General features: G+C 39.7%; 1 protein-coding gene across 1 annotated transcript in view; it reads right to left on the bottom strand.

Moving 5' to 3' along the window:
• Window positions 1-610: 610 nt before the first annotated feature.
• The window catches only part of DCAF6 (DDB1 and CUL4 associated factor 6), a 154350-nt gene continuing 128399 nt past the window's right edge, over window positions 611-26561 (bottom strand). The window contains 6 exon segments of the mRNA XM_043510068.1: window positions 611-1052; window positions 1905-2010; window positions 5819-5907; window positions 7450-7606; window positions 11880-12018; window positions 20377-20418. Coding sequence (XP_043366003.1) covers window positions 988-1052; window positions 1905-2010; window positions 5819-5907; window positions 7450-7606; window positions 11880-12018; window positions 20377-20418 — 598 coding nt within the window. The 3' untranslated portion in view covers window positions 611-987.

Here is a 26561-nt window from a genome sequence, read left to right as displayed (position 1 = left end):
TCCAAGGAGGAGGGGTAGAGGCACAGTGAAGAAGATGGACACTCAAAGAGTAGCAGTTTCAGAAATTGTTCCAGATTCTCAAAAGTTAATCCTTTGAATGCCCAAATCCCACTAAACCCCATGAGCACTAAAATTGCTGTCATGCCTAGCCAAGCTTTTCAAAATATGTTAGCCTAAATAACTTACCAAGATCACACATTAAGTCTGTAGCAGAGTCAACTTCCAGACCCCAGATCTGTCCGAATCCTGTCCTATGTTATAACCACAATACCATCATTCAGCATTATGGGAGTTTTATCTTCATAAATACAGCAGGATTAATTTATTCTGTTTAAAAATATATGTCTGTTACTAAAATCTATGGGCACATATAAAAAATTGAACATAATATAGGACTTCTGTAACTAATTGGGCTTTTTTCATCTTAACTAGCTTTTAAGAGCAGAAGGTGCAAACCTTCTAGAATGCCAAGAACCCTCAACTCTCACAGACTTCAAAAGGATTTGAGGGTGTCCAGGATCATGCTCAGAGAGAAAGACAATTGAGATTAGAATCTTGACAATACTGTATAGTGATGAATCAATTATTGTACAAAAAGAACATGACACAGTTTAAAACAACCAAATCTTTTAATTAGAAAGCAACAAACATGCAAATAGCAGGTATAGAAATTTATTTGAACCAATGTTTTTGCTCTAATGAAAGTTATTTTTAAACATTGATCCAAGCTCCCACGTTTGCAGGTTAAGGAAAATATTGCACTTCGCATCTTCTAGCACCCCTCAGACATGGCAAAACGTTTTAAAAACATTTTTGCTTATTTTACTTGCACACTCTCCCAAAGTCATGCACACAGTCGTTCAGAAACAAAATGTTGGGTTATCCAAAAGCAAAACCTTAAAATTGCACTAAAGCTCTGTAAGGAAAAATATAATTAATGTCTTATATAAATTCCGTAATGTCTAGGTGCTTGCATAGAAGAGCCAATTACTCTTCATCTTCATTTTCATTCTCTTGACCAGACCCTTCTGACCTGTCACCCTCCAACCGGTCTGCAAGACACAAGGATGATTTAATAAGGACACAACTTTAAAAGTAAATTTTCAGCTAACATTTATGATACAATGCATCAACCGGCTACTACCCAAAGCACAGTGCCTATGTATTATGCTGATGGAACCATCTGAAATGCATAAGATAGACTGAGAGCACATACTAAATGGAAAAGTTACAACACCACCACAAGAGAGCAGGGACAGCAAAAGCGAAGGACTAGAAATTGTGAGCACCAATGTGATGACCTAGGCAACAGCTCACTCATGGTCAGCACAGAAGAGATGGGTTTGAGCAGAGTTTTAAAAAACAGATGGGGAGTCAATGAAGTGAGTAGCCTGTTTGAGAGATTGGAACTGAGAGGGTATTTTAAAAACAGTTTTGTAAAGAACCCGTATTGTAACCAGAAATATGCATTGGTCAGAAAACTGGGGAAATTGCTGTCAGTCACTGTATGCATCAGAAAAGACGTCTGTTGAGTAGCAGTTTAGAGAAAGAGGAAAATTAAATGGAGAAGCATGAGGGAAGGAGCATGACTGGCAACTCATACAGTGCGACTAGCCAATCACTTCTACAATAAAACAGTATTAGTTTCAGAAATATCATTACTGAAGTGTGGAGCAGTTCTTTCTTTGGAATAGAATACACCAAGGAGCAAATCAAAAATGGATAAATAAATATTTAGCATCTAAAACGCACATCTAGAGACTCTTAAAAAGGAGAGAAACAAACAGCATTTGAGGGTGGTATGTAAATCTCCCTATAAAACACTCAGCTTAAGTGACAATGCTAGACAAAATTTATGAATGGCATAAATAGTCTGTACAGAAGCTGCTCTGAAATCCTCCTACCTGCTCTTATATGATTCAATGATGCCAGCATTCGTAACATGAAAGAAGCTGGAACAGTAATTGTATTTCTGGTCTCTTCCAGCATTAATTCATTACGAGTTATAACCTGTAGTGATTAAAAAAAATCACTGATCAAAGCATCACTAACCACAAACTACTCCTGATGCAATACAGTTTGTACTTTATACAGTATCTAATACACTGTGTCCAAAAATGCTATACCAAGTTAAAAATGACAAAAGAGCAGACCCTAGCATGTATTATAAACTGTGCTGTAAGTGTACTGTATCATGAGAAAAGTCAGTCATAAGAGCAATTTTTTAATCCAGATAGCATGGCAGTACTTATCATAAAATCATCACTGTGCTGTCTGAATTCCTGACAGAAATTAAGTAGTACGGGAAATGAAGAAAATAGTTTTCAAGATAAGATGTGAAGACAGAGAACTGATGATGTTGTAGATGTCAATAACTGCAGAGAACAAAGCTCTCCCACCAACAATAGCTAAGAAGATGAGAAAGAACAGAAATGATGTTCCCACTCCTACTCCCATGCTCCTGAAAACCTTTGCAGAAAATTTTAGGGACACGTAAAGTTACTGCACTACAAATTCATTCACTGTAAATAGCTCTCTCCCCACTCTCCAACTGACTCCTGTGTCTATAAAACCCAGCTGCCGCCTCTCTGCCCATGATTTAGTTAATTCCTCCAAAGGAAAAAAAAATGCTATATAGCAAGTATCTTGAGCTCCTCTTTCAGTCTCCCTCCCCACAACCATTTCTTGTCCACCTTTTCACCTTGCTCTGAATCTGACCTCAGGGTACTCTCTCCGGTATTAATAAACCTTAACCCCACTGGTCTCTCCAGCTACTGCCCTGTCTTTTTTATCCCCTTTGACAACTTAAATACAGTATTTCCACTGGCTTCTCTCTCTCTCCCCGACCCCAAGACCTCCTGGCAGCCCGTTTTCTCTTCTTTATACTGAAACTGCTTTTACTAAAGACACCAACAACCTACGCCTAGACAAGTCTAAGAATCCCTTCTCTATTCTCATTTTCTATTCACCAACTACTTTGATAGTCAGTCACTCCCATCTCCTCTTCAACTCACTCATTCTTGGGCTTTCCTGACTCTGTCCTGTCCTGGTTTTACTGCTACCTCTCCAACTGCACCTTTATCCCTCTTCCTCCTCCCTCTGACACTGTCTCTCAGGATTCTGCCCCCTTATCTTTTCCTGCTGGGTGATCTCATCTGTTTTCATGGTTTCAGCTACTGTATCCATGTTGAAGTTTTCCAAGTGTCCTCTCTGACCTTTCCCTTCCATCCAGTCTTGGATTTCAAACATCTCATCTTGGATGCCCTCAACCAAATAAATGTACATGGTGAAAACTGAACTCCTCAGCTTTCCTCCTAAGTCCCAACCTGTCCCTCAGAGATATTAATTCAAAAATTGATATATTTGGCACAATAAACTTGTAAAAATCTACAACTGGCAGAAAATGTTTTCTGGTTGGACACAATATGCTTATAATTATTTCTCCTTCACAAACAGACTTAACGCTAACCAAAACGCTGCAATTTTGGTGTTTAGCATGTTGCTTAAGCATTGTTAAGTGATTATTAGGTCAGAAACAGAATACTTTTTACACATGATTTACCTTTATGTATGCTTATTATCTGGAAGGATCCCAAAGCACCTCACATACTTAAGCTGATACAAAATATAGACAGCGATCCCTTCACCCACTATGCAAATGCAGCCACCTTTGTGGTGGAACATGACAACTGCTTAGCCATAGCAATAATACACAACAGGTTAGCACAGAATGTGAAGAATCCAACAGTCAATTGAAACTGCAAGGAGCAAAATTTAATTATGCTATATGCAACCTGTTTTAGGGTACTGAATCTGCTAAAAACTAGCACATGCCAAACAAAGATTTAACAAACTGATAAGATCAAGATAATTTTTCTTTGCTCCCTCACACTCTAAAGTAGGGGAGGGCAAACTAAGGGTCGCGTTCGGTTTGTCAGACCTTTTAATTCAGCCCTTGAGCTCCTGTCGGGGAGTGGGGATGGGGGCTTATCCCGCTCTGCACGTGCCGTGGCTCTGCGTGGCTCCCAGAAACAGCAGGATCCCCCCATGCAGCTCCTACATGTAGGAGCAACCAGTGGGCTCCGCATGTTGCCCCATGCCAAGTTCCAGCTCTGAGCTCCCGTACGCTGGGAACTGTGGCCAATGGGAGCCACAGGGGTGGCGCCTGAGGACGGGGCAGGGCGCAAAGCTATCTGGCCATGCCTCCGCATAGGAGCTAGAGGGGGGACATGCCGCTGCTTCCAGCAGCTGCTTGAGGTAAGCACTGCCCAGAGCCCGCACCCCGGACCTTCTCCTAATGCGTGCCAACCCCCTGCACAAGCCCTTATTCCCCTCCTGCCCTCCAAACCACTCGGTCCCAGCCTGGAGCGCACCCCAAACCCCTCATCTCCAGCCCCACCCCATAGCCTGCATCCACATCCAAAGCCCTCACTCCCCACCCCACCCCAAAACCCCTCTGCACCAGCCCAGAACTCCCTCCCTCACACCCCAACCCTCTCCCCCATCCTGGAGCCCTCTCCTGCACCCTGAAACCCACACCCCCAGCCCAGAGCCTGTACCCCCCCTCACACCCCAACCCCCTGCCTCAGCCCAGAGTCCCCTTCCATATTGCGCACCCCTCTGCTCCCATCCCAGCCCACAGCCCCCTCCCGCACCCCAAACGCCTCATTCCTGGCCCCACCCCAGAGCCCGCACCTCCAGCCAGAGCCCTCACCCCCTGCCCCAGCCTGAACCCCCCTCCCCCACACCCTTAACTCCTCATTTCTGGCCCCACCCCAGAGCCAGTAACCCCCCCCACAGCTGGAGCCCTCATCCCCTCCCGCACCCCAACCCCCAATTTCATGAGCATTCATGGCCCGCCATACAATTTCCATACCCAGACATGGCCCTCAGGCCAAAAAGTTTGTCCACCCCTGCTCTAAAGGGTACTTGGAACCAAATACTGCCCTCAAATGCACCTAGTTCCCATTGCAATCAATGAGAGCTAATTAGAGCATACACTTTGGCATTTGGTGAAGTACGCAAGAATGGCTCAGAGCTCAGGAGTGGCAGTATTTACTTTTGCGATGACACATTACACTTATACAGAGAAGAAATTGACTATTTGACTCCTGCACAAAAAGCAGTTATTTAAAAAGAGCATAAGAGACAAATATTTAACTCTTCCCCGGAGTGACACTATGAGGGGGAAAACATTGGAAAAAAAATTCTCATGTCTTTAAAATCCATGCCACTAATCTGCAACCATAAGCACTAACATCCAGTAGTCATATCTATGGTCACAGCAGGGAATCATTACAAGGGAGAGTTAAGATTATTTGGATGTCCTAAATAAAGATGGCATACCTTAATATGTTTGAATTTTTTTAACTGGGTTATAATGCTCATTTTATAGCCTTAACTCTATAAACACACAGTTTTGTGCTTGGGAATATTTAAAAATGTTTTTAATTTCACTTGCCTCGAATATGTATATATCTCTTAATTTTTTAAACAGTCTCAGCCTCCTCCATTTCTGATTCCTACTATCTACCCTTGTAACTTTGATGGCTCGACCCATCTCACTTGTCTTGTGTTCATAATTTCATACTTCCACTACATCTGTACATTCCATTATTTCCTAATCTCTGAGGTTATGTGGATTGTTTATGTACTGAAAGAAATGAAAGTTAATTGTTTTTAAGAACACCTTATTTTTAAAAACAGAATCTATTGCTGACTTGTTTTAAGTTAAAAAAATTCAGTTATTCAAGCTGTTTGCAGAGAAGACTTTGCTAGAAATGACAGCTACGATGTAAAAAGAAGGAAAGGCTCTTACTTCATCAGCAAGTTTTCGGTTAAAAATCCTCGACTCTTCTAGCGGTGACCAGATTTTTATATCGTAATCAATACCTGACGAGGCAAGAACTAGAAAATCAAATTTAAAAAGAGTATTAGAAAAGAGTTCTAAATTAAATGTCTTTTCTGAACATCTTAGCTGGAGTTTGTTGAAAGTGTTGCTGACATGCTTCATTACATACATGCACACACACTTTACTTCATTAGAAGTGCTCTCATTTTTCACCATCATAACATATGCAAGATCCCATCCTGCAAACATGTACACAGGAGTAGTCTCATTGAGTTATAATCCGTTTTTGCTGGATTTGAGCTATTGACTAAATATATGTCATGAAGAAAATAAATGCAAACCTTTTATATTTTCTCTCTTTTACACAGAATGTGCATAATTTAAAACTAGAAAGTAAACAAGCATCTGCTACTATTATTATACTCTCCTCTGATGATCTGAAAAGATTTAACAGGAAAGGCTTTAAGACAAGTAGATCCATGTGCAACGATAGATGAGAACAGGCCTCCAATTAATTTCCACAGTGTATTTTATGTAGAAATTTGAAATCTTTGACGCACCTGTTCCAAAAACACTGGGCATGTTTACAAATATTTTTAAAACATTTAAAAGAACAAAACACCAAAATGCACTGGACTCTTCTGTCAACTGGGAGGGAGAATTAGGGCACTTTACACTGAAGGAGTAGTGAATCTTTAGGAGGCTTTCAGTAGATGTGGATGGAGACTTGGCTCAGAGCACTTGTCACTGCTGGGAGGGCTGCCCTAATTTTCATTTTTCAAGGTGTAAGTGGAAGGAGGTCACACTGGATTAAAAAGTCAGGGAAGCTGTAGGTGTATTTTGGGAGAGCTTCTGATAGTGTGAGCCCTTACAGTGCACCCCTAGTCACTAGTCACCCATTTTTGAATAGTCCCAGAGGCCATGGGAAAATGAAAAATAATTAAAATTCTTCTGCCAATGTTTCATAAACTGAAAAATGGTTCAATTAGAATTATCAGCAAAGTTTCAGGTCATGTCTAATTTTCCCCATGCTAGTCTGTCCATCCCCAGCATGAATATTTTCCAAAAAAAAAAAAAGTCTAATTATACCTATTTAACTCACTCAGCAGAACTCTTATTAATCTAAATTCACCTCCCTCCCACAGAATCTGAGAGTCTGATACATGCTCTGCTCAAGACTCAAGTAGAACAAGTTGAGGCCAGATGATAATATTGCTTCTCCCGTTACTGTATTAGATAGCTCGCACTATCTCACCAACGGCATGGGAACCACTCTTTCAAATTCATTGTATGTGATGAAAGGAGGGGGGAAAGGAGGACTTTTTTTTTTAAATGGATCCTGACCCCCCTTGGATGCTATATATAACCATTTTCGTTCTGAGGAGTTGATGGGTATAATGGCCTCTGAGCCAAACCTCACTATTACAGACAAGGATAGCAGCAGCATGCTGAATTTTATACAACTGAGACGCAGCCCTCAGATTTCCTGGCAATATACTAATGTGACCCTTGGTTAAGCAAAGTTTTGAAGACTCATCTATAAAGGTTCTTACTACAGGCTATAGGAACATACATATTGCAGGTGGAGATGGTCTTACTTGGGTCAAATGGATGTGGCTGTAGACAATTCACCACGTGATTATCAGCTTCCAGCAGCATCAGATGCTCAGCAGTATGCCGATCCCAGATGAAGATATGGCCACAATCTGAACCACTCATTACAAAGTTAGAGCCCCAGAAATTGGCTTCCTTTATCTATAGTAAAAATAAAATGAATTACAAATATTTGTTACGATTTACATGGTTAGTCTAGAAATAACAGATGTTAAGTGTTAATTTTGTAAGCCATTTCCAGAAAGTATTTCCCACTTTCACAATAGTGCTGGCCCTAATTTAAGGATTTTTCCAAATGCAAAGTCAATTTTTGAATTGACAACTCTATAAAGCCAGTGAATTAAATCCATGCCTCCTCTCTTTAGCAATTCAGATTAATCATCATCAAGATCAGGTGGCTTTATCATTTTGTAACTATTTGACCGCAAGCATCAGATTCTCTAATGTCACCGGTCTGTTTTCTGCTTGGTACATTTTTGGATTAAGTTGTAGTTTACATCTTGGTGGGGATCTGTTCACTAATTCACAAAAATGCTCACACTAAAACTTAAATTGTGCATCAAAAAGCCTGGCAGTATTCTCCATTTTTGTCCTTATCTAGTAGAAGCTGCAAGTTAAGGACTTGCTCTGGAACAGGGTTTGAAATTACGCAAGGAGTGGCCCTTGTATTGGGGATATGCTTTTTGCTGTCCCCATGAAATACCCCCAAATTTGGCCTTGAAAAACTAAAGTTCACACATGCTTAGTAAAGACTGCTTAGATTTTAGCAGCTAAAATCTCAGAAGATTCTGTTTTTACTGAGCATGTGCCATTCCTTCTCAACTCCTAGTGCTCACTAGACTATGCATGCACCATCCTATCCCCTCAAAGCAACTAAGAATGATCAAGTCCAGGATGACAGGGGTTTAGAAGGACTCTCACTGTAATAGCTGAGTAGCCTTGCTAAATTTCAGGTGCAAGTATAATTGTAGTACTGTGTAAGTGGTAACTGTATGCCTGCCTGTTTGCTTAACTAATTACTTTTTTCTTTTGAATAAAGTTTGGTTATATCATTCGAAGTGTTGCCTACTGGTCGTCTACTAAATACATTTTCTGTACCTGACCTAAAGGCTTAAACCTGGAAACTAAATTGGGTTTTATTGCACCCTTATCTAACACAACATAATATTAATTGGGAACATTTCAAGATAAGTTACATAAGGTTACACAGGTTTCAGAGTAGCAGCCATATTAGTCTGTATTCACAAAAAGAAAAGGAGTACTTGTGGCATCTTAGAGATTAATAAATATATTTGAGCATAAGCTTTCGTGAGCTACAGCTCACTTCATTGGATGCATCCAGTGGGGTGATGATTTATATACACAGAGAACATGAAACAATGGGTGTTATCATACACACTGTAAGGAGAGTGATCACTTAAGATTAACTATTACCAGCAATGGGCGGGGGGTGGAGAAGGGAAAAAAAACATTTGTAGCGATAATCAAGGTGGGCCATTTCCAGCAGTTGACAAGAACATCTGAGGAACAGTGGGGGGGGGGGGGAAATAACATGGGGAAATAGTTTTACTTTGTGTAATGACTCATCCACTCCCAGTCTCTATTCAAGCTTAAGTTAATTGTATCCAGTTTGCAAATTAATTCCAATTCAGCAGTCTCTCCTTGGAGTCTGGTTTTGAAGTTTTTTTTGTTGAAGAATAGCCACCTTCAGGTCTGTAATCGAGTGACCAGAGAGATTGAAGTGTTCTCCGACTGATTTTTGAATGTTATAATTCTTGACATCTGATTTGTGTCCATTTATTCTTTTATGTAGAGACTGTCCAGTTTGACCAATGTACATGGCAGAGGGGCATTGCTGGCACATGATGGCATATATCACACTGGTAGACGTGCAGGTGAAGGAGCCTCTGATAGTGTGGCTGATGTGATTAGGCCCTATGATGATGTCCTCTGAATAGATATGTGGACAGAGTTGGCAACGGGCTTTGTTGCAAGGATAGGATCCTGGGTTAGTGGTTCTGTTGTGTGGTGTGTGGTTGCTGGTGAGTATTTGCTTCAGGTTGGGGGGGGGGGGGGCTGTCTGTAAGCAAGGACTGGCCTGTCTCCCAAGATCTATGAGAGTGATGGGTCGTCCTTCAGGATAGGCTGTAGATCCTTGATGATGCGTTGGAGAGGTTTTATAGTTGGGGGCTGAAGGTGATGGCTAGTGGCGTTCTGTTATTTTCTTTGTTGGGCCTGTCCTGTAGTAGGTGACATATGTTCAGACCCCATGGGGGAACAGAATCTTGTACCTGTGGGAATAATCCGTCCAAGCCCTTTAGAAACCTGATAGTTAAGGGGTTGGAAAAAAGAAATCCATTATGTACAGAGGGTAAAAAGCAGACAGCTGCCAGATGTGCTGTGGGAGGGAGGGAAAAGGGGGACTGCTAGAGTTCCTTAACTGGCTCCATAATGACTTAATCAGCAGAGCCACTCTAGAAGGTGCCACTGAAGCCAGAATATTCAACAGTGTTTGAGATTTTTCATGGACATTTTCCGCTTGAAGATCCAGAACAGATGTCACCCTTCTCAGTAGATCTTGGTGAGCCCTGTAATACTCTGGTGATGGTGAGTCACTTACATGCTCTGGTAAGGAGGAAGAGGATGCACAAGAATGCCAAGGTAACACTTGCTCCCCGTCTTGCAGTTGGGGAGCTGCCCAAGTGACTTCTAGCTGCTCAATCACAGTACCAAACTCAGAGAACGTTGCCTGCTGATGCTCTTGGTGCACCTTCACGGAAACTGACTGATATGGGTGAGAGAAAGTCCTAGCAGGAGGAGGACACCCTATGGTGTCCAAAAAGGCCACTTACATGGCTCCGAGATGCAAGTTTGACCAGGCCATTGCCCCCTTAAGAGGAGGCCACTGCTGAGACTGATGCAAGATCCATGGCCCTCAAGTCTCTGACAGAGATATGCACCATACCTAGAGTGGGACACAAAAGACTGCACCTCCAAATCAGAGGAATATGACCCCGAGTCCTCTGATAATAGGGGAGCAGAGCTCTTTGGAAGCAGAGATAAGCAGCCAGAGGCTAGGGATGACAGTACCAGGTATATCATCACTGGCTTACCACTCGATTGCACCAGCTTCTGAGGCCGTAGAAAGTAATGGTACTACATGCTCCTAAAGAGGCAAAATAGGAACCACAGGCACTTGTACCGATTGGAAGCCTTTCCATACCACCACTACCACCACCAGGGACTCTGGTACTGAGAGGTTAAGCAGTTCTCTTGTGGCTGCATATGCCTCTGGTGTCATTGGTACTGATTCCTTTCCTTGGTGTCTTTCGATGGATACTTCAGGGGTTGGCCTCGACAGACTTGGGACAGGTTCCAGAGTCGATGATCCACTCTTCTTAGATGAGGACTTCTCTAGAGATCCTCAGACCCATTCCCAGAGCCATTGCCTCCAGCTGACTTCAGTACCAACGATCTAGCCGAACAGGGTACTGAGCCTTTGGTGAGTTTCTCTCCCTACTTTGGTACTGATGATAGAGAGCAAGATGCCATAGACATCTCTGGTGGGGCACGTCGTACCAAAGCTGCAGTACTCGGAGCCCATTCCCAACATAGCAGATCCGATGGTGGATGAAGTGCTGCCTCCATATGGAGATGTTTGAGCCTGGATACTCTATCCTCAGAGTGGGGCTTAAATCCCTTACAGATGTGACACCTGTCACTAATGTGGGACTTGCCCAAGTATTATAAGCAGCTGGGGTACACAGCTATCAGGACTTAAACCCCAGAGAGCAAGGCATGGCTCCTATACCGGAATTTGGTCAAAAAAGGACCTAAAAACTGAAAATTAATACTAACATTTATCTATACTACACTTAACTTACTACTAACTTCTAAGAAAAAAACAGGCTATATACAAGGAGTGAAGGAAGAACTTGCTACAAGCAAGACTCAAAGTGCTTCAGCAACAGTCACTGGTGGGGAGAAGGAACTGAAGGGGGTCAGAGGTGGCTCCGCCCTCTTAAACCTGCATGCAATGACATGCGACAGCAGAAACTGCTTGAGCCACCACACCAGGTACTGCTGAGTGAAAAGAACATGTCTGACAATTGTGTACAGGGCATGCACACACCTACAATGGAATGCAGATGAGCAATCACTCGAAGAAGAACCTAGGAAACCTGACTCATCGTCATGCAGGCTTAGACTACAAGCACATTATGGAGTGTTTCATGAGAAATGTACTTGATAACTTCTCTAAAATGCCAAATTTTGTGGTTACAGATCTAATGTACAATTAAAAATATCTTAAATGTATTACACAATCCCTTTTAAGCAAGCATATCAATGTAACAACTAAATTATTTCAGCCTAAAATATCAACTCTGCAGTTCTTAAAGCAGTATTTCTGTACCATTGTCCTGGAGTTCCGATGACCCTTATACACCATCTTTATTAAAGGTCGTCTAATATTCAGGGTTTCCAATTCTTCCATCTCTTTCCTTTCTTTTCTTCTTCTGAAGAGTTCCTGAATGCGAGCAACAGCAGATCGTCTAGGAATTACAAAGAGAACACCACTGAAAGATCATACAGAAACATAGTCTGCATAGACAGATCTTTTCGAAATAGTGTACTAGGGCAATTACAAAGCACTACCAAATAGCTTAATCAACCTACTTAAACTTAATCTTTCTCCCCAAATTTGGCACAGAAACCAACAATATTACTATTATTTGAAGTTACAGATTGTGAGCTTTTCCATATTGGTTTAGAACAGGAAGAACATGCAACACAGTGAAATGTCAAGGGTCATGTTATTTTCTTCATTCTCTTTAAAACATACAAACTCTAGAAGCAGGCAAAATTCACATGTAACTTTACTTTGCAATAGAATATTTTCAAAATCCTGTAGAACTTCTCCCATTCCCTGTGCTAGCAAAAGTATTAAAGGGTGAATATATATACATAAAAAAATTGTTAATATAAAGGTTAGCTATTATTAAAGACCAAGTTTAACCTTTAATTGTTTTCTTTCACCTTTATTACATTTTAATAGACCTTCATTTCTCATTATTTCCTACTTTAGGGTGAAGATCCTTTATCTGACAATTTCTTGTCAATGTTTTTGCTATGATGAGAATGAGCAATAAGAAACGTTTAATAGTACTGACTGGGAAACGGAGAAGAGCTAGTTCTGAAGGCTAGAAAAAAAAAACAGTTGTGGTGGGAAAGCTGCCCCTAATGCAGCAGCAGACCCACACAAAAAGGCTTCCTGAAGTGACAGGAGAAAGCAGCTAGGTTAAACACCCTAGTTTGTGGCTGCTGGACTCCAGGAAGCTACAGCTTTGGTGATGCTATAGAAATTCTGGTTGCTTGAGTTCTTCCATCTGGTTCATCTTCCTGTCCCCTGGCAGCACCTTTGCAGCTTCCCCTCAGCTCCAGCTATGGCCACACTTTTACCTCAGAGATTTGCTCATAGCATGCACTTTCTCCTCCATATGGCTGCTGCCTTCCTGCTCAATGCCCTAAGTGGAACTAGAGTATGATGTTCGAAGTGGAACAGCAGTCACAGTAGGGAGTGGGTGGAGGTGCTGATTGCTGGTGGAATGTAATGGATGAAATTGGCCAGGGCAGGAATTCTTGATAGGCAACAGAGCCATAGGGAAGGAAACCACCACCACCACCACCAGACTAGTAACTACCAGTAGGCCAGAAATGATGAAGTGTTATATTTTAGTCACTACCTCTTCAGACTGTTCTATAAGATGGGTCTGTTGCAGAAGGAAGTAGCTGTCTCTCCCACCTCTAGAGCTACTTCCATACTTCATAACCAGAGTCAGCTCCTCCTGCCCTTCCCAATTAGTCATCTCTGCTCCCAGTTCGGTCTATAGATTTCCTTCTCAGTCTTGCCATAGAAGAAAGATGGAGAGAAAATGTTGCTGGAGGAAGCATTGGATCCTAAAGCTGAAAGTAATGCTAAGTGGGCATAAGAGAAAATTTAATCTACTATAAAAAGTGTCATCATCGTCTCCCTCTCCCGAAAGAAAAAAAAGCTCACCAGTTAGACTGGTCTTCTATTGTTAAAAAAAAAAAAAAAAATTTAACCACATTTGATAGACGTTAGAGATTAAAAAGAATTGATGGGATCACCCAGTCCATCTAACAATGGACTATTCCTGATACATTTCCTAGTGGTTTGTCTACTGTAGTTTTAAAAGTCCCAGGAGATGAGGGCTTCCACCAATTTTTTTTGGGAGACCTTTCTGGAGTACAATAAATTTTGCTATTGGGTGATTTTCCCTGGAAGCCAAGTAAGTCTTCCCTACTCTGAAACCTTTTATAGTTGTATCCCATTACTTATTATGTGCCCCCGTCTTGCCATGTACCACACTAAATAATTCTATCCACTCTTTAGTGTTTACATCCTTCAAGTATTTGTAGATATACAACACTACTCTTATATTTATTGAATAATTGGATTACTCCCAAGAGATTAACAACATTCTGCTCATTTGTCATCTTCTATACAGAAAGGGAACCTACGGAGAGTTATGCATTGCACACTTATGCAAAATATTTCTGGAACCATAACTAGAGCTATGTGCTCCAGCTATATGTCAATACAAATATAGACACATGTGATTTGTGTACAGATACATATTTGAAAAGATCAGCTTTGCGATCACAGAGAAATGAACAATAAGATTCATGTGACACTGAACCCCATAGTCATCACAGTAATATTATTATAATACGGTTATGGCATAATTATGATGCATTTTGTACAAGATGAGTCATGTGAGATATCATTGGAAAAGTTATGATTTGCTGAACATGATTATCCTATTTGTATACATGTATCATTTTTGTATCTGAAATTATAAATACTGACTATGTATCTGTACTTCAAATGTAGTTACACCTGGGTGATGCCCACTAGACAAGATGCTTTCAGTCTAGATAGCTGGTTGGGAAGGGCCTATTCAGGGCAATGAGCCATTAGTGAAAACAATGGGCCTTAGGAAAAGCTTATCTCCCACCTCGTAAGCCTTCCTGAGAATACTCCAGACATCCTGTAAGTAATATCTGCTATGAATCTATAAGGACATGTGAACAGGCCACATGATTCTGGATTCCATCTTGGGATGTCTATTTTTCCACAAACCGGTCTGGGAACAAAGTTTTGAAACAAAGGGTTCCTGCCATATGCTAAAGCTATATAAGGCAGGGAGTGACATCATCTGTGGTTCTTCACTTCCCACACAAGAAGACTCCTGCAAAAACCTTAGGAACAAAGACTGAACTGGGGGAAGTGCTGGACCAAGGCTAAAGGGATTTCTAGCCTGTATATGAAGATCTGAAGAACCCAAGCTGTAAAGCTAACGTAGCTTGTGCCTTAAGAATCTACAAGTCTGCCAGTACCATCAGTTAGATTGGATATGAATAGCAGATTCTCACTCTATCTAGTATATTAACCTTCGTTTGTGTATTGTTTATATGTTAGGTAATATGCTTTAATCTGTTTGCTATCCCTTATAATCACTTAAAATTAGTGCTGTCAAGTGATTAAAAAACTAATCATGATTAATCACACTGTTAAACAATAATAGAATACTATTTATATAGATAGTTTTGGATGTTTTTCACATTTTCAAATATATTGATTTCACTTACAACACAGAATACAATGTGTACAGTGCTCACTTTATATTTATTTTATTATAAATATTTGCACTGTAAAAATACAAGAAATAGTATTTCTCAATTCACTTAATACAAGTACTGTAATGCAATCTCTTTACCATGAAAGTTGAACTTACAAATGTAGAATTATGTACAAAAAATAACTGCCTTCAAAAATAAGAGACTGTAAAACTTTAGGTACTAGTCCACTCAGTCCTACTTCTTGTTCAGGCAATCATTCAGACAAACAAATTTGTTAACATTTGCAGGAGATAATGCTGCCTGCTTCTTGTTTACAATGTCACCTGAAAGTGAGAACAGACATTCGTGTGGCACTGTTGTAGCCGGCGTTGCAAGATATTTATGTGCTAGATGCGCTAAATATTCATATGTCCCTTCATGCTTCGTCCACTATTCCAGAGGACATGCTTCCATGCTGATGGTGGGTTCTGCTCGATAACGATCCAAAGCAGTGCAGACCAATGCATGTTCATTTTCATCATCATGAGTCAGATACCACCAGCAGAAGGTTGATTTTCTTTTTTGGTGGCTTGAGTTCTGTAGTTTCTATACCAGAGTGTTGCTCTTTTAAGACTTCTGAAAGCATGCTCCACACCCCGTCTCTCTCAGATTTTAGAAGGCACTTCAGATTCTTAAATCTTGAGTCGAGTGCTGTAGCTATCTTTAGAAATTTCACAGTGGTACCTTCTTTGAGTTTTGTCAAATCTGCAGTGAAAGTGTTCTTAAAACGAACAACATGCTGGGTCATCATCCAAGATTGCTATAATATGAAATGGCAGAATGCGGGTAAAAAACAGAGCAGGAGAAATACAGTTCTCCCCCCAGGAGTTCAGTCACAAATTTAATTAACACATTTTGTTTTAAGGAGCATCATCAGCATAGAAGAATGTCCTCTGGAATGGTGGCCAAAGTATGAAGGGGCATATGAATGTTTAGCATATCTGGCACGTAAATTCCTTGCAATGCTGGCTACAAAAGTGCCATGCAAACGCCTGTTCTCACTGATGACATTGTAAATAAGAAGCGGGCAGCATTATGTCCTGTAAATGTAAACAAACTTGTTTGGCTGAAGAAGTAGAACTGAGTGGACTTGTAGGCTCTAAAGTTTTACTTTGTTTTATTTTTGAATGCAGTTACGTAACAAAAAAAAAATCTATATTTGTAAGTTACGCTTTCACAATAAAGAGATTGCACTATGGTACTTGTATAAGGTGAATTGAAAAATACTATTTCTTTTATAATTTTTAAAGTGCAAATATTTGTAATAAAAATAATATAAAGTGAGTACTGTACACTTTGTATTCTGTATTGTAACTGAAATAAATATATTTGAAAATGTAGAAAAACATCCAAAATATTTAATAAATTTTAGTTGGTATTCTATTAACAGTGCGATAAAAACTGCGATTAATCACAATAAATTTTTAATTGCGATTAATTTTGTTGAGTTAATTGCATGAGTAAACTGCGATTAATCGACAGCCCTACTTAAAATCTACCTTTTGTAGTTAATAAATGTATTTTATTTTTTAATCCAAACCGGTGAGCTTTGACTGGAGTGCATGGGGAAAATCTCTGCTTGATTACCACAAATGTGCATTGTTCTCTTCACATTGAGGGAGAGGCGGACCGGGTATTAAACCCATATACTGACCCAGATTTGACCAGGGCAAGACGGTACTGCCCTGGGGTTGTAGGCTGGGAAGTTGTGGTTACAGAGCCTGCATGTAACTGCATCTGGGTGTGTCCCTACCTGTGTGAATGCTAGTGAAAGTGCAGGCTGGAGGGCTTTGCAGCTTGTCACAGCAGCACAGTGTGACAGGGAGCCCAGGCTGGTGGGTCAGAGGGCTCAGTGGTACCCCAGTTCCAGGTGGCACCCAGGTGGCATACACAGAACACCAGGTTGCCTCCCATTCTAGTATCAACCAGGCAAAAAGCAGTTTAGCTTTAGAAAGAAAAGAGATCTATTCAACACATTAGGGCCTTTTGTTTTCAAGTGTGTACTGCTATCCTTTCAACTGCCACTTACTGGGACTTCTATCAGTTCCAGAAGGTGCTTGTACATCTCTGGTCTTATACCATTAGTTTAATTTTTTTTAAACTGCTGAGTGGGTGATCAACTGATTAGTTAAAAGGTTATCATTGCAGATAAAGTGCTAAATCTGGGTTACCCCAAGTAAGATAGTCTAGTCCTTCAAAGGTATAAAAACTTGCTGAGTACAACTAAAAAAAGTCTTGGGTATCTTGCTAGTCTTATTACTACTCTTGGTCACACAGATTGCTACAGATACAAGAATCACCTTTGCACACCTAGGATGCTTCTACTCATGCCTCTCAGATGAGGACCTAGCCACTGTGATACACACGTTATCAATCACACTGATGCTTTCCAAACACCAATTTGATTCATCTCTGAAGTTAAGTCCTGGTTCTAAGTGAAAAGGCACTAATGGACTGTAATTTAGCTATCTCTAAAATGGGGCCATCTGGAGAGTAAGGCTAATACAACTACACTTCACAGGGAGGTTCTGACTATCAGGCTTTGGGAACAAAGTATTCTTGATGGTGAGACCCTGGTTACACAACTCCTTGCCAGACAAAACCAGACTGGGCCCTAGCCCAGATGCATGATGCTTCAGCTGCATGGGGAGAACACACCTTTTTGATAAAGCCTGCCCCAGAATTGCTGCTCTGTGCACAGATTGTTTTGTTTTAATTTAAAAGCTACACATCTCTGTCCTAGAAGTACAAAAAGAGCAGCATATTTTCGTTCTGGGCTTTTGTGCATTTTTAATTTCAGATACAATGGTAACAGTTATGATATAAAAATATAAATGTTAATAGCAATCTGAAAATTTGATGTAGGCTCACACACACACAAAGCTAGCAGAGAAAGTAAGATGCTGTACAATTTTTTTAATGTTCCAAATGTTGATCTTTGCTGAGCTTGAACAATTGTTTTTTAAAAAATTGCACACACTTCACTGAACATGAGAAGTAGGGTTGCTGCCAACCCTCCAGAACTGCCCTGGAGTCTCCAGGAACTAAAGATTCATCTTTAAAGATTATGTGAAGAAACCTCCAGCAAAAAAATCAAAATTAGCAACCCTACTGAGAAGTCAGAAAGTAATCTGTGATGCATACTCTGGTACAGCACTTTTCTGGTGACCTCACCAGTTGCTGCCGAATATAAATTATTTATTTATATTTTATAAGTAAATTTCTAGATATTATGATTGTGAAGAAAATCTGAATGTAACCCTAAGTAATGCTGTCTTACTGAAACTGCAAATAACAATACCTTTAAAAGGTTTTGTTCACAATACAGAAAGTTATGCTGCAGAATGCAGTTACACAATGATTTGGTCCTGTACACAGAGAGAGACTGAACTATGTTTTGACTATGTCCCCATACCATGCTAAAACCTTTATTTTAGGATAATTCAGGGACGCTCTTTGGTCTCAACTACATCACAAAATCAAAACCAATGTTCTATTTATGTTGAGCGCTACCTTGATACATCATCCCATAATAAAGTAGGTTTGTGTTGCGTATATGGGACAGGACCCAAGAAGGCATGTAGTGCCTCAGTCATCTCAACAGCGTGTTAAATTTTCATCAGATTTCAAAGTTAAGTATTGTTATCAGACATTTCAATTCTGATTATTTTAGCAGAAGTATCCAAGTAGTCTTGGATAGGGACAGCACTTTTTTCCTAGACTGACTCCAGCAGAGCCAAATTTGAATCTTGAAAACAAATGATCATAAAGGAATTTTTTTCCACAGCTTAGACTTTCTACAAAGTTCCCATACAATTCACTTTTAGGCTAAGATTTGGAAGCAGAAATTTAAGCCCAAAAAGTAGTTTTTCGAGATTGAACTGCTACTGAAAAGAATGGTTTGAATGGAGTGGCCATCACACCTTTCCCTGAAGTAGCGCCAGTCACAAACGGAATCTGTATGTCTAGAAAGCAAGTGAATAATTTTATAGGTAAAATGCTATCAAGGTGAAACAAAAATGTCCATTATGTAACTGAAAATATCAACAAATAAGACACATGGACACTGAACTGGTTATCTCCCAGTGTAATAATGGTTTAAGACAACAGAAGATGCAGCCTGATTTTAAGGCTTTAGCAAATCATGCACTTTTAATTACATCACACACCAGCCAAAATCATCAAAAGGAATTGACTGCACATCAACCAACTCATGGAGTATGGTTATGTGAAAGACTCAAAGCTTGCAGTACTTGCACATAAAAAAGCTGCAATTTCAAAACTGAACTTTTATGACAATATGGAAGAAAGGTTTAGTGGTTCAAAAAAGCATGGACAGTCAAGAAACCTGACTTTCTAGGGTAGTCATATAAATTAACCCCTTCAGATATGTATCCTGCAACTGGTCATTCATGAAACTATAAAAATATTTTGTCATTTTAAATTAATTCCTTCCATTTATTAACTTAATCTCCATCTATTATATTTCGCACTCACACAATTGCTTCTGCCCCTGAAGGCCTATTGCCAACCTTAGTTGTCAAAAACCTTGAGACTCCCTACAATTAACCCACTGGGGTATTTCACTGAGACAGACAAGAGTATTCCATCTCAAGTGCTTTTACATTTTTTAACTTTATGAGGTGGAGAAACATCCCCCAAAACCCAGCGTCTCTCTTCCTAAGTTTGCACTATAAACCCTGGGTATAAAAATTATGCTCAATTCCATCAACTGATCCATCCAAAACTTAAAACAGGCCTTTGAATAATGTATTCCTAAATAGTACTAATTAATCTTACTCCAGAATCAAGTGTTCTCCAATACAAAACAAGCCAAATCAATGGTGGCACATGCAAAATACAAGTGCCAAAGCTAATGAAGTTTAAAAAAAAAAAAAGGAAGTGTTTGTTCTACATGAGTAAACATTTTTTACATCATCATTATTTTTATGGAATACACTAAAGAGATTAATGTGATGTTATATTTGTACACAGCAATTTCTTCTCACTCTGTTTCCATGCAATGCATGCAGTTAAATATAACTCATCAAGCAATCTGCTCTACAATTTCCAGCATCCAAAGTTTGGCAAATTTAAAAGTGGTAACAGCTAACAGAAAAGCTGGTTAGATGTGGAAAACGAGGACCTGGTAAATCCATCATACAGAAGGAAGAAAAAGGGGGAGAGGGAGGAAGATACTGAATTACCTCATTATTCTATCACCTATTGCTGTTCCTCTGATATTAAATCTAGTGAAGGGAACAATAGTTAAAGTCATTCACAAATCCTGTGTACCGAGTTTTTAAAGTTTAGAGTCTATTACAGAATGTGTTCTGATTATTTCAAAGATTCTACTTCTTCCATATGAGTTAATACATGAAAAACATTTTAATTTCAATCAATCCTCCCCCCAGTTTTTTCATATTTTATTAGTACACAATAAGTTTTTGTAAATACAGGTTTTATAAAATACAGTAATTATTCATCAACTGAATTGTAGCAGGTGTGGCAGCAAGTTGCATAAGCATTTCCATTGTAAATTCTCTATTTTGAGTCCCTTATGACTTCAAATTTTCCACTAATTGGACTGATTTTCCAGGTTTAGTCTCTGCTCAAAGGTGACTTTTTAATCAGAAAGTTTGAATCGAACCAATTCGGCCATTTGAATATGGAAATAGCCCTCACTGGGAAGAGCCTTGGACTATTCAGGTGAAAACTGATTTTGATCTGACATGATTTTTGACTGGTCATAATTCAGTTGTGTGCACTTGCAGAACACTTTGCACAGTATTATCTCACTAAGCCCACAGAGTTCACAGGTAAGGAAGGCCATGCTTTCTGCCCATACATGACTAACTTTGCTGCGTTTTGAGAAGTTTGTGCACATCTAACTTAAAAGATATTTAGTTGCTTCGGCATGCAAGAACAGGAACTCTTCTCCCCATGGACTTCCCAAGGAGCACAGGAGAGAACTCCCTTCTGTAGATCTTGTAGGGTAAATGACAATGTTCCAGCAGCATCTAGTCAAATAGTTTCACAATATGAAATTTATTTTCATCCTTATTCTTTAAATATACCCTAGGAAATTCCATCAGATAATTGTTCATGGGCGTGTTAAAAATGTCATATTAGATTAGTTAACTAGACCAACCACTATAAAATAGATTTCAAGAGCCAAACCAAGAATTTCACTTCTTTTAGTCAATATAGTCTTCACCATTTCCTAAGGTAATGTTATACTATAGCAGCAGAGATGCTAAAGGAAAAGAATGAGATGGCCATTCCATCCTAAGTCTCCCATTTTCAGTTCTGGGAGATAATGGCTCATGGCTGGTCTCAGCCCAAAGCGTAACAACTCTGGAGAGTTTGGGCAGTTTCACAATTATGTAAACCTGTAAAAATACTTGTTTTGGACTTTAAAACCACTGCTGTGGACTTTTTCTATGTTCAAATAACAAACAGCTTTTTAAAAGATATATTTCTACTGCATTCAAGATAAACAGAGGAATGGTTACATGGGAATCACAGTAAGGAATGCTATGTCAGATAAGTAAAATGAAAATATTAAATTATAGGTCTACTATATATTTTTTTAGTTTTACCTTTTTGACAAATTGACATAGCAATTAAATTCTGGAAAAAAATCCTTTCTATTTAACATCTATTTAATCTTCATTGCAAGTCTAAATACTAAATCATACTAATACTGGGCAACAGATTGCTACTTTAGACTCCAAACATATCTAAGTTATGTGCATTGGATGATAAATCCTGATTAATTGACTTGAAGACCAGGATGTTTTTATATACTTTATAGAAGCTCTCTTTGGTGCTGTTGTTTTAGGAATAACAAAGTAGGTTCAGATTTCATGTTTCCATATCTATAGCATAGGTTTATTGGTACAATTAAATTTAGGATAAGCTTTTTGCTTGCAGACACTATGTTCTGTTGCTTGCAAACACTATATCCTTAAGTCAAACGCTAGAGAGAGTTGGTCCTGTGGACAGATTCCCAGAACACATACAGAGGATTAAATAGAGCCAGTTCCCAGTTTGGAACACATTAAAAGTCGGATTAGGCATCTAAATGAGTGCACATAATGGGAGATCCCTAAAAAACATATGAATGATGCATAATGAATCACATTTAGAACATCTGAAGTATAGATTTATATTCATTTTGTTCAAAAATTGAAGGAAAATAGTAAAAAGTTCATGAAGCATGAAGTACTGTATTTGCTTTTTAAAAATTACAAACAGGTTGCAAAGGGGTATTCAAGTGCTTCTGCCACTGATTATCCTTAGGAGAAACTGTAAGATCTTGACTCCAGAGTAGAGAATTTGGGGTATACACTTTCCAGCATTCCTCAACAGAAAAATTGTACATTACAGACAAGAGCTAATTTGGGTTATGTCGCTATCTGAATTTTTCTTCTATATTATTCTTTGCCAACTGTGGTATTTCTCCAATGTCTAGGAAGTGTTTAACTTGTAGATACATATAGAAATCTAGAGATTAAACTTTATTCTAAGCAGTTCAAGGTTCAATAATGTTATACTCTGGAAAAGGTCTCCAATAGTCAACAGGATTTTAGCGTCCCCTCTTTGAAAGTTAGTGTCTTCTTTTCCTAGAGGAAACACACCAGATATTCCCAGGAAGTCAATGAAAATTTTGGTACTTTGTCAAGGTACCTGATTATATTTTTCTGTATTTACAGAGGTGCCTCCTACTATAGCATGTAATCTAATCACCTGAGGGAGCCAAATGTCTTTACCATAAATCAGATTGAAAAGAATAAAGGGTGAGCAATGTACTGTATCAGTAATTTGTCACGAGGGGCTGTTTCTCTGCAGCCCAAATATATTGAATTATGGCTGTCCAGCAATAGAATTTCCAACTGGGAAAGTAAACATGTCCTTTTCGTTTCTGTCTCTGGACTCTCAACAAGCTGGTCTGTGGTCGTTTTCCATACTCCATCAAGGTCTGTTACTTTAAATATCAAATAGGTAACAACAATGGAATGAATTTTAGGGAGTACAACACTCAGTGAAGCATGATAATTTATCAAGCTGACCTGGGCAAACAGATAATGGTAAAAACAATGAGAGTCTTTAAAGGTGCCACCAGACTTCTTGTTGTTTTTGTAGATACAGACTAACATGGCTATCCCTCAGATAATGGTAAAGTAAATTACCTTTAAGTGTATCGCTGAAGAGCTGGGAAGTGAGATTCCCAGCTCGTAGACACACATTTTCACGTGCTAGCTCTGCTTGAGCTGGTATGCTAAAAACAGCAGCGTAACCATGGTGGCACAGATAGGGACTCAGGCTAGCAGCCTGAGTACAATCCTGCCTGCCTCCTTTGGCACGGACTTGGGCAGCCAGCTCAAGCAGCCATGATCACATTATTTTTTAGGTGCTAGCTTGAGCAGAGCTAGTGTTTGTATGCTACCCAAGTGAGAATTCCAACTCCCATCTCCTGTGTGGATCTACCCATAAAGTACTGATGCAAGATGTACAAAAGTAGTTCTATATTTAGTATAATTTTCCATACTATTGAACAAAACATTAAAGAGTCTTGAAGGATAGGTGCAAATAAGCATCACCTCTGACTTGGTCATATTTACATGAAAAAGCTACATGATAATGCTTTTGGCATCTATGGACTAGTCTACTCTAGAAGCCATACATTGGTGCAGCTGCACGAATGCAGTGCATCTGGCAAAGATACTCTATGCCGAGGGAAGAGAGCTCTCCTGTGGGCATAATAAATCCACCTCCGCGAGAGACAATAGCTATGTCCTGCCGACATAGTGCTGTTCACACCAGTGCTTGTAAATTACAACGACCTGTCACTTGGGGAGTGGCTTATTCACACCCCTGAGCGACGCAAGTTATACTGAAGTAAGTGATAATGTAAACTGGCCTAAGACTTCTTTAAGGTATTAAGTGGAGGCTTATGTTTCATTCTGATCAGGCAGAATGTCATTACCAAAGACCAAAATTTTATTTTTAAGAAAGGAAAAACAAGTGATCCAGGTAACTACAGGCCAGTTAGTTTGACATCTGTAGTATGCAAGGTCCTGGAAAAAATTTTGAAGGAGAAATTAGTTAAGGACATTGAAGTCAATGGTAAATGGGACAAAATACAACATGGTTTTACAAAAGGTAGATCGTGCCAAACCAACCTAATCTCCTTTTTTGAAAAAGTAACAGATTTTTTAGATAAAGGAAATGCAGTGGATCTAATTTACCTAGATTTCAGTAAGGCATTTGATACCGTGCCACATGGGGAATTATTAGTTAAATTGGAGAAGATGGGGATCAATGTGAACATCAAAAGGTGGATAAGGAATTGGTTAAAGGGGAGACTGCAACGGGTCCTACTGAAAGGCGAACTGTCAGGTTGGAGGGAGGTTACCAGTGGAGTTCCTCAGGGATCGGTTTTGGGACCAATCTTATTTAATCTTTTTATTACTGACCTTGGCACAAAAAGTGGGAGTGTGCTAATAAAGTTTGCAGATGATACAAAGCTGGGAGGTATTGCCAATTCAGAGAAGGATCGGGATATTATACAGGAGGATCTGGATGACCTTGTAAACTGGAGTAATAGTAATAGGATGAAATTTAATAGAGACAAGTGTAAGGTTATGCATTTAGGAATTAATAACAAGAATTTTAGTTATAAATTGGGGACGCATCAATTAGAAGTAACGGAAGAGGAGAAGGACCTTGGAGTATTGGTTGATCATAGGAGGACTATGAGCTGCCAATGTGATATGGCTGTGAAGAAAGCTAATGCGGTTTTGGGATGCACCAGGAGAGGCATTTCCAGTAGGGATAAGGAGGTTTTAGTACCGTTATACAAGGCACTAGTGAGACCTCACCTAGAATACTGTGTGCAGTTCTGGTCTCCCATGTTTAAAAAGGATGAATTCAAACTGGAGCAGGTACAGAGAAGGGCTACTAGGATGATCCGAGGAATGGAAAACTTGTCTTATGAAAGGAGACTTAAGGAGCTTGGCTTGTTTAGCCTAACTAAAAGAAGGTTGAGGGGAGATATGATTGCTCTCTATAAATATATCAGAGGGATAAATACTGGAGAGGGAGAGGAATTATTTAAGCTCAGCACCAATGTGGACACAAGAACAAATGGGTATAAACTGGCCACCAGGAAATTTAGACTTGAAATCAGACGAAGGTTTTTAACCATCAGAGGAGTGAAGTTTTGGAATAGCCTTCCAAGGGAAGCAGTGAGGGCAAAAGATCTATCTGGTTTTAAGATTCTACTCGATAAGTTTATGGAGGAGATGGTATGATGGGATAATGGGATTTTGGTAAGTAATTGATCTTTAAATATTCAGGGTAAATAGGCCAAATCCCCTGAAATGGGATATTAGATGGATGGGATCTGAGTTACTATAGAAAATTCTTTCCTGGGTATCTGGCTGGTGAATCTTGCCCATATGCTCAGGGTTTAGCTGATTGCCATATTTGGGGTCGGGAAGGAATTTTCCTCCAGGGCAGATTGGAGAGGCCCTGGAGGTTTTTCGCCTTCCTCTGTAGAATGGGGCATGGTTGACTTGAGGGAAGCTTCTCTGCTCCTTGAAGTCTTTGAACCATGATTTAAGGACTTCAATAGCTCAGACATGGGTGAGGTTTTTCATAGGAGTGGGTGGGTGAGATTCTGTGGCCTGCGCTGTGCAGGAGGTTGGACTAGATGATCAGAATGGTCCCTTCTGACCTTAGTATCTATGAATCTATGTTTTTTCAAATATTGGGATGTCCTGAATACCTGAAAGCCTCTGATAGCTATTACACCTTGAGACATGCAGCCTAGAAAAACTTATTTAAACCTGAGATCTAATAATCCTAAAACTCTCTTATCTATGGAAATCCTCCCAAATCCCACTCCATTGACAAGGTCATGAACATCCTCATCTGATTCTTTTCTCAAAGTAATATACTTCAGATTCCTCTTCCAAGCTGCAGATACCCTCTGAACCTCATCTCTTCTCAAGACCTGGTACCACATTTGAATGTACAGTCTGAATACATGTAATTTGCAGATATTGGGGCACTTGGCCCTGGAATAGAAGTAAAGAGGAGTTGGGCACGGTGGGTTTGTTATTAGGGAAAGGGTTTAATCACTGGTATAGTACTAACAATTTTGTAAATCAAGGATCATATGTGGCAGTACATTAAAATTACAAGGAGTTGAATTCAGTACTCACTCAGTCAAACTCTCACTGACTACAAAAAAGGTTTTGTCTGAATAAGTAGTACTGAAGAAGATTCACAGTCAGCTTCCAAGACTGCCAGTGTGGTCTTTAACTGGAAAAATCATGGTTTTCCCTCACACACAAACCCTTGCCACTTATATACCAATAGT

This window comes from Dermochelys coriacea, chromosome 1 (assembly GCF_009764565.3).
Source record: "Dermochelys coriacea isolate rDerCor1 chromosome 1, rDerCor1.pri.v4, whole genome shotgun sequence".
Classification (NCBI taxonomy): domain Eukaryota; kingdom Metazoa; phylum Chordata; order Testudines; family Dermochelyidae; genus Dermochelys; species Dermochelys coriacea.
The sequence above is the reverse complement of the archived record's forward strand: the minus strand, read 5'-3'. Positions and strand labels throughout refer to the sequence as shown.